Source organism: Phyllopteryx taeniolatus, chromosome 14, assembly GCF_024500385.1.
Source record: "Phyllopteryx taeniolatus isolate TA_2022b chromosome 14, UOR_Ptae_1.2, whole genome shotgun sequence".
In the NCBI taxonomy this organism is placed as follows: Eukaryota; Metazoa; Chordata; class Actinopteri; order Syngnathiformes; family Syngnathidae; genus Phyllopteryx; species Phyllopteryx taeniolatus.
Genome location: NC_084515.1, coordinates 1115918 through 1130961, shown reverse-complemented (window position 1 = coordinate 1130961; position 15044 = coordinate 1115918). Strand labels below are relative to the sequence as shown.

Here is a 15044-nt window from a genome sequence, read left to right as displayed (position 1 = left end):
TTCAATTCTATGCTGTATTTATTTGGCTTGGGAGCGACGTGGCGGCTGTTCTGTGTCTCGCTCACTTAAAACCTGGAAATTTATTTTTAGCGTGAATGGAAGGTTCTGTTCATTTTGATTGGCTGTAATCTTCAACGGCAACAAAAACCAGCTGCGTCACTTGGTGTGCGGCAGCCTTTAGATTCACCGCCGTAGTACCTCTGATACCACCTCGGAAGCCGGAAAAATCCTGGGTTAATTTAAACCCTGTATTCCATGTTGGTTACTTTTCACACAAAACAGCTACCCAGGAAAAGCTGACTATAATGGGAAACGTGAAAAGGCCTACACAGCCACCGTCCTGCCTCTGTTGCACATCTGATAATACCTGAGAATCCGTTAAATTCACAGGTTGACTTCAACTCCCCATTCAATGTCAGTACCTGACTAAACCTTGACAGTTTTTGGTTTTAAAATGGTCCCCGGCGTGTTTGTACATGTGCAACCATGCGCCCATCGAGTCAGAAGTATTTGTGTGCATTTTCTGTGTTTGCTCGGCCCTCTACTGTGGTATGCAGCCCAGCAGGTTTGTGTGTCACAGACAAACCAGAGAGAAAATGGGGCAAAAAAATGTGGAATCCCAACCCAACTTCCAGCATGAAACTTGGCAGACTTACCATAATTTCTCGTGTATCATGCACATTTCCCCCCCCCCCCCCCCCCCCCCCCCCCCCAAAAAAATTGTCAAGTCAATAGTGCACGTTACACACAGGTATAGGGGAACATGGGAAAAAAAACTTTCACATTTTATAAATGTATGCCGCCATCATGAGGTTATGGAAAAGCTGTACACGTTCATTCCAATATCCCACCGCCACCTAGAGGTTATGAAAAAGGTATACACTTTCATTCTAATATGCCACCGCCACCTAGAAGTTATGAAAGGGGTGTAGCCTACAATTTTCTTCCAATATGACATGGGTACATATGAATGCATATATGTACAGTTGTGCTCATAAGTTTACATTCCTTGGTAGAATTTGTGAATTGTTTTTTTTTTTTTTTTTTTTTTTATATAAATAAGACTGCTGTCTGAACAACAACCATCATTTATTTATTTATGGTTATGTTTTGTTCGATGATTATGCTTTTCTTTAATGCTTGACAGTTTAATTTGAATCTCATTAAAATAAAATTTAATGTAATTCGAGTGTTCTTGTTTTCTTTCAAGAATTGCACCCATCTCACAAATTCTGCCTGGGTAATCAAACATTTGAGCATAACTGTGTTTTCTCATTTACTAAATAAAAGTAGGGCTGTGAATTTCAAACTAAGAGCAAGTAAATAAAAAGAAAGTATTACGTGTTTAAATGAAGTCCTTAACTTCAGAATAATTCTTTGAAAAAAACTACCAAAATACAGATACTTCATTTTGATCATATGGGTAGAAGCAAAATCATGCGTTGTAAAAATGCATTATACATAGAAGGGATTTCCAGAATTTTTAGGTCAATTTTGGGGGTGCGCATACACTAGAAATTACGATAGTTGTCACGCTTCCCCCTAAAGAACCCTTCAGTAACTTGAAGTAGACCCCAAGCTGTAGTTACAACTCAGCTAGTGAATGGTGCACACTTGCACTATTTGCATATGTTGTTGACCAATACTGGCCACTCATGCCAGAGTAGCATGTGACCCATTTGCACACTGATTGAGGAGTATCTGCAACATTTGCACAATCAACATTGTCCCAGATTATCGCGCTACTCGTCACTTTAAACTGCATACACTCCTTGAAGTCTCGGCGCCCTTTGCACAATGGTCATTGCACCGGACTATTGCAATATTAGTCATTCGACCTGCTCTAAGTGCTCGAGGACTCTACATCTTTTGCACAATTGTCAAAATAAAAAATAAAAAAATTTACCGGCATTACCAGACAACTAGCAACCCTTCATTGTCAAAGAAATTTTACACATTATTCAATCACACCCAAACAAACTTTTTTATTAGGAAATAAATGCATCACATCAAACTTAATAGAATATTATATAATTTTAAATTTTTTAGGAAATTATTTTTAAATTATAGTAGTCTTTTAAATTATTTCCCTTCTTTGGAAATTAACATGTTTTGTTTTAAAAAGAAAATACTATTTTTTTCCATATTTTCAGTTACTTTAAAAATAGTTTATCAGTTTATTAATAATGTTATAAGGAAATTGTGTTATACAAAATTAAAATAAATCAAAATTAGCATTTTTATTTTTTGAAAATCCTTTTTTTACTTGAAAGAAATCCATTATTTTCTTATTTAATCTCTGACCCCATTTTTATGAACTAAAAAATATTTTTTGTTTAAATTAAAAATATATATATTTTTTTTAATGTTGGTTTTTAATTCTAAAATTCTTTTGTAAATTAATTTTGAAAATAAATATATTTGTAATGAATTCATGTTTTAGTTGCCCCATTTATTAAAAAAAAAAAAAAAACGTTTTACTTTTTGAAAAAATATTTGGAAGTGGAAAAAAGTAAATACATTCTATTTTATCACTTGTTGTTTCAATTATTTCTTCCCAATTTCTTAGGAAATAAGGAGAGTGAAAATAAAAAAATATATTTTTAGCTTTGCTTTTCCCCCCACATATTCCCATCAGAAAATAATGTAAATTGATTAATTCCAGGCTTAATTGTATATTAACTATAGAAACCATGTTTTAATTCACATTTTAACCTTAACTGTGTCGAGTTTAAAAAAAAAAAAAAAAAAAGAATTACAATTATATGCAATGCAGTGAAACCAAAATAAAGTAAAACCACTCACTGTTTGAAAACAGCCAACGTTGCAAACTTGCAATACCGTCAAATAGTGGCATTTTTATATTGCTGTAATGAATGAATTCTTGTTAATGAATTGCTGCCTAGTTTAGATAGTGAGGTGAAGTCTCACGGGATTTGCTGAACTCTCACGTGGTGTTATGCATGATAATACAAGTTTTGAAAACTTTGGTTGAACTCCACATTGTGCCATTTTGGAGGTTCTGCTGCATTTGAGTATATTTTCTATTTTGTGGACGATGCGTGTTCCCGCCTCAGGATGGTGGCCCGTCTTGCAGTTTCGCTTCCACATTTCTACCTGACTCGGCTTCTTGCTGACTTCCTTCCTCTGTTCTCCTCTCGTCACCTCATGCAACATAGTCATTAAATCATAGCGACCCAGAAATTTTAGATGTCCACATATAGCGTTATTAAGAGTGAGGTTCCCTGAGTTGGTCATGTTAGCACATCTGTAACTTTGCTACCCTTTTGAGCATTTGTATTGAAGCTATTGTACAAAAAGAATTAGGACGTTTTATTTTGTTACACTCTACTCATGTATTTGATGATTACCTCTGAGCCTCAGCTTCTTTTTAAACAATTTTAATGGGAGAGAATTGTCGGAATATATTTTAGATTTTCTCCCGGGGAAAAATACACTTTATTTGTGTTTAATGTAACGTAAAGTTGATAGTAGTGATGCACCGAAATGAAAATATTTTGCCGGAACCGAAAACGAGACACCCATGGCCGAAAACTGAAACACCGAAAGAAATTATTATGCCAATTATTAGTAAAATTGCATTTATGGCTATGACTGTGTAATAACCTAGGTCTAGGGGAGATTGCAAAAAATTAAACATTAAAATAAAATAAATTATCAATTATTATTATTGTTTTTAGACTATTTTAAAGCGTCTGTACTAAAAACTAAAGAAACTAGAAAGTAATTTAACATATTAACATCCATCCATTTTCTGAGCCGCTTCTCCTCACTAGGGTCGCAGGCGTGCTGGAGCCTATTCCAGCTAACATCGGGGAGGAGGCGGGGTACACCCTGAGCCGGTTGCCAGCCAATCGCAGGGCTTCCTGTGTTTTTATGGGTTTGAGCTTTTATTTTGAAGGACGTTGGATATGATGTTTGCTTGCGTTTCTCTTTCAGTTTACTTTCAGTCTACCTGAGAGGCATGTTACTGATGTGAACATGGCAAAAACAACAACTCACACAACTTGTTGCCCATTTCTTTTATTATTTCATCACACTACAGAAATAAAACCCAATTGTGGAGCCACTTCTGTGTCCCTATGCACGAGAACACAACGCAATGTAGTTGGATATGCAAACCATTCCAACCACTGCTGGCAGCAGTGGCAGGCTGTGCAGACTTCGTTCGCATTTTAATGCTTTCCACATAATTATTTGGTGGTACTTCTTCAAACGATTGAACAGGATTGTTGTGTTGCCCGTTTATGAGGGCACCGACCGCCAACATATGTTGCACATTGGATTAATTTGCTCCACGTTGCTTAAAAGGTACCGCCACACAATCGATATTGAATGACTTCTCTTGTCAAAATAGCCTCCTCTTCAGACGGTAACACCAAGACATGATATGTTTTTTGGGGTGCTTACTTGGTGGGAGATATTTAATTTCTTGTTGCTGATGAAGGAAATTTCAAATTTACTTTCTTTCGTCATCCAGAGCGTTTCTTCATTGGGCCGCAGACGCCAGGACTCACCTGTGTACAGCAACCTGCAGGAGCTGAAGATCACCCAGTCGGCTGCGCCCCCTCTCCCTGCCGGCGCCCCCCACCAGGCTCTGGGTGACTGGGAGACATACAAGGACCAGCATGGCCGTCTCTTTTACTACAACCGGTGCAGCCAGGAGCGGACTTGGAAGCCGCCCCGAGCCCGGGATGCCAGCGGGTCCCACGGAGACAACGCCAGCACAGGAGAAAGCGCAGAGGTAAAAAAAAATAAAATAAAAAAACCCACCAAAAAACCCTGCCCATTTCATGCAGAGATCCAACAAAATTGGCAAAACTCAGGCATTCATTTGCCTTTTGCAGAACCCAGGATTTTTTTACCCTGCAACACAGCAGCCCACGATTAGCCACTTTCGCGGATCTAATACTAGCCCAAAAGGTAGAATATTGTCACGTTTGTACTGCGATTTTCTGTTGCTGTTCTCAGTGCCGTGTGTCTGGAGTCGAATTTCACACCCGTTTCCCAGCATTGTGGAATACCCCTTCACTTATTGCGTCGTCCCATCTCTGTTACGGCCCCAATGCTACCTACAAACGCGGAAAATTGTCGGGTTGCCTTAGTTCCCTGATTGTCTGTCGCTGCCCTCAATGAAATGTTACGTATTAAATTTCATACCCTGTCCCAGCATAGCTCTACACACAGGAAGCCTAATCCCACCCTCTGTTTCACTGACACAACCTCCGAAGCTGGAAAATTTCTGTTCCAATACATCCCCCATGCCCTTCATTTAGAAGCAGTGCTCTCTGTTACAGCTCTATTACCCTTAACTACATTTGTGCCGTTTTTACACAACAGCGACATGGGGATGAAAGCTTTTAGGGCCAGCGTGAAAGGGGCTAATAAGAGGTGGTAGATGGTATGCAGTGTTCATACAGTGGTACGTAATTCACTATATTATATGAGGAACACTTAAATGTTGTTAGTCCAACGCTAGACTGAAAGTGTCAGAATTATGGTGGTAATAAACAGAAAAGCAGCAGCTGCAGCTTATGTACATATCAAATAAAAAGCAGGGAGAGTGTTTTATGCTTTGTTAATTTTGTCCACAAACGCACAACACGAGACCTGTACTGACTGCCACAGGGCCCCCTACAGACGAAAACCGGTTATTGCATGCAATAGTTTCTTGTCTGAAATGTTGCTTTCTGATTCTGCTTGCTGCACGTCTTTTTTTTTGTGGGGGGGAGGCTCACATTTATGGGAAGCCCCCAGAAAAGACTTGGGAATTATACCCACAAATTAGTATTTTGGGTGGACGATATACTTATTTCGTGCCATAAGTTTGTATATTGTGACCACAATTTAGTGTTTTGTGGCCACGATTTACAAATTCCAATGCAGTTGGGACATTGTGTGTAAGGTGTAAATTAAAACAGAATACAATGATTTGCTCATCCTTTTCAACCTGCATTCAATTGAATACACTACAAAGACAAGATTAGACACTAGGGTGGCACTGTGGGTGACTGGTTAGCACATTTGCCTCACAGTTCTGAGGACCTGTGTTCAAATCCGGCCTCCCCTGTGTGGAGTTTGCATGTTCTCCCTGTGCCTACATGGATTTCTCCAGGTACTCCGGTTCCCTCCCACGTTCCTAAAACATGCATGGTAGGTTAATTGAAGACTCTAAATGGTCCATAGGCGTGAATGTGTGTGCGAATGGTTGTTTGTCCATATGTGCCGCGTCAGCTGAGAGAGGTGCCAGCACACCTGCGACGCTAGTGAGGATAAGCTGTTTGGAAAATGGATGGATGAATGCATGATGAACATTACTGTTTTTTGCAAGTATTCTCTTATTTTGGATTAGATTGCAACACATTACAAAAAAGATGGGACAGGGGCAACAATAGAGGAATGCAAGGAATCTCGGGATTTCATCATCTATGGTCCATAATATCATCAAAAGATTCAGAGAATCTGAAGAAATCTCTGCACATAAGTGGCCAAGCCAATAAACAACATTGAATGCCCATGACCCTAGATTCCTCAGGTGGCACCGCATTTAAAAAAAAACTACATCATTGTGTAAAGCATTGATTCTCAACCTATTTGGGGTCCTGGACCCCCTGGAAATTTTTGATCGACCCTGAGGGCACCCCCCAAACCTGGTGTGCTGTAATATACAGTGAATCAACTGTAATATTAGCAGAGGGGACCTGTTTGGACATGCTCAAAAGATTAAAAGATTGTACACCTGCTATATTTTTTATTTCACTTTTCAGAACAAAACTAAGCGGGCACGTAACAGCTGCGTGAGTTTGCGAGGTGCGTTCAATATTGCTGTGTTGCGTGTTTTTGTTTGCACATAAAGGACAAAAGTCCTGTTTCATTTAAAAAAAATTAAAACAAGCAACAAGTTTCTCATGTTTTTGTAATAGTATGGTGAACGCTACAGCTGGCTAGTAGTGTGGAGTGAATGGGGAAATTAAATGCCAGTATATTGAGGGTAATAGCCCGTCAGCAACATATTGAGAAAAAAATAATAACTATGAACTAGTTTGTTTTTGGATCGGTGAACTCAGTTAAAAAATTTGAATTATGAACTATGAACTGAACAAGTTCATTTTTGGAATGAAGAACTGAACTTTGGACTAGTTCGCATAGAAAATTAACTTTCACAACACTGATCTTGTACACATCGCAATATATATCGCAGGTTTAAAAAAAAATGTTATTTTTTTTCTATCGTGCAGCTCTACTCCCCACATACGAAACACAGGGTGCTGCTAAGGTTCCGAATCAGTTGCTGTATATCCAAATATCACATATTATTCTTTGTTTTGTAAAGTCTCTTTTTGATGCCCGTTTTCTTTTTCTTTTGCTATGGCCCAGAATCTGCTTTGTACAAAACAGGCAGCATTTATTTGAGCCATCTCGCCATGTTATTACATTGAAACGTCTTCTTCTGTTTGTAACATTAACTGAATTTCAAATGCTAACCTGAAACGATGGGACTGGCCCTGTGCCTCGTCGGGGGGGATTGGCGTTTCATGGGATTTGGTTTTATCCATTGAAGGGAAAGGGTGGAAGGTCACCAGTGCCGTGTGGGGTTCCTTTTCGTGTCAGGGTGCCGTGTTCCGGTGCGTGCCCTTCGGGTTGGGGGGCTGTGGGCTTGGAGCAGGGGGTCGGGTTGGGGCTTGTGCGTATGGACCATTTGGCGTAGTGGGCCTGTCCCGGGTGGCTGCATTGGCAGTGCTGTATTTGACCTATGACCCCCCACACCCCATCAATCTACAAATAACTGTTGTAATGTTACTTATGTTCAAATATCTGTCTCACAATTGTTCTGCTGTAGTTTTCAGCCCTAGTCCCCCTGTCCACTCTGTTCCTCTGTCTGTCCCTCCCTAAAACCCTTTTCTGTCCAGCTGCATTTTCAATAAACATCAGAATAATTAAAAATAAAAAAATAAACAGAGGGAGTATTTCAAACTCCCCTGTTGCACAGCAAAACTGTTCCAGCACAAAGGCATACAGATCCACCATTCTGCAAGGCCATGCAGCTGAACAGGACAGGTTATTAAAAACAAAAAAATATATACTAACCTGAACCTTGCAAGTTTATGGGTTTTCCCAAAACACTTTCCTGCAGATGTTTCACAATAAAAGCATTATTAAGAAATGGATGGTGTATGTCCACTGAAACGCTAAGGGGACATAATTTGAAAGAAATTGCAAACCATGTTTGTATTCACAGCGTCATACAGTAACTTTAACAAGGCAAATGAGAGTGAGATCTCTTATTAAAATACAATGAATTACACTTGTGAAACAGATGGAATTAGAAAAAAAAGTCATTACTCTGTAGTTTAGGTAGATAAAGGTCTCAGTCACATTTGAGTGTAATCTATTTCTATAAATGTCATAGGATGTTTTTAAGATATATTTCTATTTTCACGGACCCCTTGCAATTACACCACATACCACTAGGGGTCCACAGACCCCGGTTGAGAAACACTGGTGTAAAGAATAATTGCCACATGTACTCAGGAACACTTCAGAAAACCATTGTCAGTTAACACAGTGCTTCGCTACATCTACAAATGCAAGTTAAAACTCTACCATGCACAGCAAAAGCCATATATCAATAATGCCCAGAAACGATGCTGGCAGGCTTTTCTGGGCTCGATCTCATCTGAGATTGACTAATGCAAAGTGTACAAGTGTGCTTTGGTCTGACGAGTTACATTTTAAATTGATTTGGGAAATCATAGACATCATGTCCTGCAGGCCAAAAAGGAAAAGGACCATCCAGATTGTTATCAGCGCAAAGTTCAAAAGCCAACATCTGTGCTGGTTTGGGGGTGCGTTAGTGCCCATGGCATGGGTAACTTGCTCATCTGTGAAGGCACCATTAATGCTGAAAGGTACATACAGGTTTTGGAGCAATATATGCTGCCATCCAGAGGTGGGTAGGGACGCTCTGTTTAAAATGCCGTTACATTTACTCAAGTAGCATTTTGTATAAATTGTACTTGTCAGAGTAGTTTTTTACTACTTTTTACTTTTACTCAAAGATGTAAAAAATAATGGTATTCAGTACTTAAGTAAAAGTAATGATACTTGCAAACAATGTCTTCTATTGGGCTTCACGGGCATAGATATTAACACTAGATATGCCAGCCCAGCTAATCGACGTGCCTACGTGGCGGCCATGTTGGGATGGTCATCATTCTCGTTGAAGGCAACAGCGCGTGACTGTGTTTACATTTCAGATGACGAAAAACAGCTTCCGGTCCACTTCTAACTTGAGAAAAAAACATTAGCCCTATCTTACGGTCATAAGTAACTCTAAAACATGCATCTTTTGGGGTACGTGCTAATCTCACACACACATACAGCATTATCAGAATTTGCACATTCACTTTTTATTTAGTTTTATTTTATTTGACATTCATGCTCTGATTTAAGAAAAATAAATAAATGAGAAGTTACTCACCATTTAGTCAGTACTGTAGTTTTCTTTCTTACTTTCTTACTAGTAAGTAATTTTTTGGCAGACTACTTTTTACTTGTCACATTATTTTCAAATAACTGTACTCTTACTTGGGTACAATATTTGGCTAATCTACTCACCTATGCTGCCAACCAAGCAACGTCTTTTTCAGGGACGTCCCTGCTTATTTCAGCAAGACAATGCCAAGCCATATTCTGCACATGTTACAACAGTATAGCTTTGTAGAAAAGAGTGTGAGTACTAGACTGGCCTGCCAGTAGTCCAGACCTTTCTCCCATTGAAAATGTGTGGCGCTTCATGAATATAATATATGATAAAATATGATAACCTAGAAAACCCGGATTGTTGAGCAACTGAAGTTGTTCATCAAGCAAGAATGGGAAAGAATTTCACCTGCAAAGCTTCAACAATTGGTGTCCTCAGTTCCCAAACACTTGAGTGTTGTTAAAATGAAACGTGATCAAACACAGTGGTAAACATGCCCCTGTCCCAGCTTTTTTGGAACATGTTACAGGCATCAAATCGAAAATGAGTCAATATTTGATTAAAAAGAAAAAACAATCGTTTATCAGTTTGAACATTCAATGTCTTTCTCTTATATTCAATTGAATCTAGGTTGAAAAGGATTTGCAAATCATATTTTTATTTTTGTTTTACACAATGCCCCAACTTCATTGGAAATGGGCTTTGTAGTTTGTAGCCATAAATTAATATTTTGTGCGCACATTATACCTATTTCACGGCTACAAATAAGCATTTCAGGTACACGTTATACCAGTTTCATGGCCACAAATAAATATGTCTATAAAATAGCTTTTTGGGTGCATGTTTTTTTGGGCCACAAGTTAGTTTGTTGTTCCCACAATTTAGTATTTTGTTGCCACAAATTAGTGTACTGTTACCACAAATCAGTCTTTTGTTGCCATAGATTAGCATTATATGCACACGTTACATCTACTATAGCTGAAAGAAAACTCGCGTCATCTTTGGGGCTCCAATGAATGTGGGTGTTTTCTGGTTTTTTCTCTATCGGTGAAAGGTGACCTCTTCCTCTTTCCCCACTCTTTTTTTCTTCTTTTTCTCCACGCTCAGAGCACTCCCCTGTCGCTTTCACCGTCTTTGTTCCCCTTCCTGTCACTGTCAGTGGGCCGCCTGGGGCCTCTGTGCCCGGAGGACGCGTGTTTCAGCACCTACTCCAGCTTGTCCGACAGCCAGTACGGCTCACCTCCTCGTGGGTGGTCGGAAGGGATGGACAAGTCTGGCCACACACTGTATGTCAGCGACTATACTAACGAGAAGGTACCCCCGACAACTTCCACTGTGTTTTGGAGCTTGGCTTGACATTCTGGGGCTTGCGGTGGAAATTTGGCATTCGTGATGTGACGACGCACAACAAGAGTTCATTTTTGTCTCTAAATGTCAATTTTCTGTGTGTGCGCCAACAGTGGTTAAAACACGTGGATGAGCAGGGTCGGCCATATTACTACAGTGCAGATGGCTCCAGGTCTGAATGGGAGCTGCCAAAGGTAAAGAATCGTCAGAAATAATTTGTTTAGAAAATTCAGCCCCCGAAGCCAGCATCCCTCAGCAACATGAAATTTGATAGACATGCCTATCATGAGTAGACACAAAAAAAGTCTCAAGACACCCCAAGTCTGCCATTTTGGCGATGAAGTTTGATGACTTGCCATAAAACACGAAACTCTAGTAATAGCTCATAGTTTTGCAAAATTCAGCCCCTGAAGCCAGTTTCACTTCGCAACATGAAATTTGGTTGGCATGTTTATCACGAGTCGACCCACAAAAAAGTCTTAAGAAGCCATGCCATAAAACACACAGGAAGTTTGATGACATGCCATAAGACATGAAATTCCAGTGATAACTCATGAAATGTTGGAAAATTCAGCCCCGAAGCCCTTAGCAACATGAAATTTGGTAGGGATGTCTATTATGGGTAGACCCGCAAAAAAGACTCAAGAAGCCATGCCTGAAAAATAAAAGGAAGTCTGCAATTTTGGTTTGAAGCGTTTTTAATTTAATTTGAATTTTAGGGTGATTTTAGCCATTTCCAGGAGTCATTCAAAGACGAGCGTGAAGTATAGATTTTGTCCGATTGCTACTAAAGTTGAACTACATATAGTACATTAGACAGATGGGTGACTCAAAATTGCCAAATCTTTGATTTTTAATTTTAATTCCTCATTTTTGGCCAATTCCAGGGTTCCTTCAAAACAACTCAAAAGATAGGACTGCATAGTGGAAATGTGTTAAATTCAGGCAAAGGGTGTACAATGATTGTTGTTCTATCTCTCTAGTACAACCATTCCCCGCCACAACACCTCACAGATCCCACCAAGACTCGCAGTCTTGATAGGAAACACGTGGATCCCATCGTCCTGACCAAGTGGAGACATAGCACCTTCATCCAAGAGCCCAATGACAAGGTGTGTCACCAAAAAAGACAACAAAATGCTTGTGAAATGTTAATAATATGTCCCAATTGTCACTTTCATCGTTGGACACACGGCACAGGCTTCTGGATTTGGGAATTAAATAAAAGATTCAGTTGTAGATTGGTTGCTTTGCAGCGGATGTTGAAACTCAGGCCATTGCGGACAAGCTCTACCCGCCCACATCCGTACAAGCAGCAAGTCAGTTAGTGTCAGCTTGTGCATGGATTACTCCTGTGGCTCTTTTTTTCTGAGCATCCAATCACCCCTCGGATGATAATCTTCTTCCTACCGCTGACTTTTTCTTTTTTTTTTTATCATTCCACCGTGAGAATTGTACGTAGCTGCAGCATTTGAGGATGTAGAACATAGCGCACTTGCAGAGCAAAGGTAACTGAATAAAATATGAATACTGAGATAAGATAGTAAATGTTTTGCATGTAACTAAAATGTTTCAAAATTTATCAAAGTGGCTTTCTTAGGGTCCTTAAAGTCTTAAAATGTCCTACAAGGTCTTAAAAAGTCTCAACAGGTCCTAAAAGGTGTTGAGATTCATAATGTCCTACAAGGTCATACAAAGCCTTTAAAAGGATTTCAAGGTCTTAAGATGTTCTACAAGATCTTATAGTTCTTAAAAGAGCTCACAGGTCTTTAAATTGTCTTAAAAGGATCTACAATGTTTTAAAAAGTCATAAAAGCGCCTACAATTTAAAAGATCTTAAAATTGCCTCTCCAAGGTCTTTGGAAGTCTTAGAAGGTCTTAAAGTTCTTTCAAAAGGTCTTAAAAGAACCTATTTTAAAGAGCCCTCGAAAAGTTCTGTTAGGTCTTAATATTCATGAAACATCGTACAAGCTCTTTAAAGGGCCTTGAAAGGTTCGACAGTATCTTAAAATGCCTTTAAATGTACCAGGTGTTAAAGTTTTAAAAAGATCTTTAAAGTCTTTTTAAAAAATCATTTTAAAAAACCTGCAAAGGTTTTAAAATGTCTTAAAATGTCCTCTAATATTTTAAAAAGCTACAAGCGCTTCCTAAAATTTTCTTAATTGCCTTAAAAAGTAAAGTTCTAAAATGTCCAATGAGATCATAAAGGTTTTCATAGGTCTTTAAATGTCCCACAGTCTTAAAGTGACTTACAAGGTTTTAAAAGTCTTTAAAGGTCCTACAAGTTGTTAAAAAGTCTTAAAAAGATCTTAAAAGTTTCTTAAAGGTCTTAAACGTACCAATGTTATAAAGTCTTAAGTCTCAAATGATCTCACAAGATCCTAAAATGTCTTTTTTAAGTCTTTTCAGGTCCTAAAATTCATAAAATGTCCTACAACGTCTTAAAAGGTTGTATATAGTCTAAAGGTCTTACAAAATATTTATTCATTCTTAAAAAAAAATCTTTAAAATCCTAAAAGGTCCTGTAAAGTCGACGGCTGTCACTATCGAATCCTTTTAGACTTATCCTATAGATATTTCGTCAAGTACTTGAGAAATCAACGACCTCAAACCCCCCGGCCCCTCTCCAAATTTATTTTCTTTTTTTCACTGCTAACCCACAGTTTACTCCCATTCTTGAGGGCTGGACTTCTATCCTTAAACTGCATATGTTGGTACTGAGTGTATGGTATAAACTCAACAACAAAATCAGCCTTTGCAGAATGGTTAGAATCCGCGATTAGCATTAGCGTGCTAGCAATTTCCATTTTAGGTTAAAAAAAACGCCAACTACCATTCAGCTCACTCATACATCAGGTTATATGTACATTACACATCTAATAGTGTCTTAAAAATCACTTACAGACGTTTCTGGCTATGTTTTTCATGGTCCCAACATTGCATCCGTCTGCAACAAATGTCCGTGCAGTAACGTGGACAGTGGCCGAATGGTTCCGGGAGGTGTAAATTGGTTACGGGCAGCGCACATATGCTTTTATTAATATTATTGCCTTGAGGCAGAACGTTTTGCACCGACCAATTTTTGTGGTCGAGTTAGATGATTTTTTTTTTTTTCCCCAGCCATTACTATAAAAGTCCTAAAAGAGTTATACGGGTTCTTACAAAGTCCTGAAAGGTCCTTAAAGACTCATACAGGGTCTTAAAACGTTTTAAAGGTCCTGCAAGGTCTTAAAAAGTCATAAAAATAAAACTGACATTTGGCTTTATTAAACGTGCATATACCCTGAAAAGTTGGAACAAGTCGCGTGTGTGCACCCAATAAATAACCTTACCAGCACTAACCAATAACATCCTCTCTGTGTTATGCTCATTCTACTTTAATTGGTTGTTTATTAACCCATGTGACCGGCTTGTGTTTTCCTCATAGGACGTACCTCTGAGCCCCAAGTCCCCCTCATCCGACCCTGACTCCAGCCCCTCTTCTCCTAAGCGCCCCGGCTCTGTTAGTAAAAGCCCTCGACGCCCCCACCCTCAACATCAACCCTCATGTTGTATAGATTCATGCAAGGTTTCCACATAGGTTGCGAAAGTCATACAATACAGCAAAGTACAGTACAGTAGTTATTTCGAAGGAAGGTAACCCATGTGGAAATCTTGTTTGTAGATCTCTCTTTCTTTGAGTCCCCCAAGGAGCACTTTTTTCTCACCATGGAATATTTCATTGACTTGTTGGGGTTTGTGCTGGAATGTGACAAATTTAAGGAAAAGCAACAAGTTGCTGGACTGAAGCAGACCACTGTGAGCTGTCAGATTTTGGTTTTGGTTTTGTTAGAATAGTAGAGAGACATAGAGAAAAATGAAAGTCAAAATATTGTGAGAGAAAATGTGATATGTATAATGTTTTAATGAAGAAAAAAAGTCAGTGAATCGTATTGGCTTGTAATATGTAGTAATTAATCATCATAATTGAAGGGCATCACATTGGATCATAGCATAATTGGAGTGAATCATATGTAACATTGTAGTGAATTGTATCGATTGCTATTTTTTTAATCGTATTGTAATTGTAGTGAATCGTATCAGATTGGAATTGGTGAATCGTGTATTCGTAATTGGAGTGAATCCTTTTGATTGTATTGAGGTAACCATATTGTAAAGTAATTTGAGTGAATTGTATCAGATTTGTTTGTAT

General features: G+C 38.8%; 1 protein-coding gene across 6 annotated transcripts in view; it reads left to right on the top strand.

Annotated features, from left to right (window-relative positions):
* LOC133488867 (rho GTPase-activating protein 12-like) overlaps positions 1 to 15044 on the top strand; it is a 76532-nt gene that overhangs the window by 26459 nt on the left and 35029 nt on the right. For 2 of the 6 annotated variants that reach the window (XM_061797337.1, XM_061797335.1), the window contains exons 3-7: positions 4502 to 4765; positions 10613 to 10819; positions 10966 to 11046; positions 11836 to 11964; positions 14280 to 14354. In XM_061797337.1, the coding sequence (XP_061653321.1) occupies positions 4502 to 4765; positions 10613 to 10819; positions 10966 to 11046; positions 11836 to 11964; positions 14280 to 14354 (756 nt within the window). The remainder of the gene's footprint in view (positions 1 to 4501; positions 4766 to 10612; positions 10820 to 10965; positions 11047 to 11835; positions 11965 to 14279; positions 14355 to 15044) is intronic. The other 4 variants (XM_061797336.1, XM_061797338.1, XM_061797339.1 and 1 more) reach the window with 4 other exon arrangements.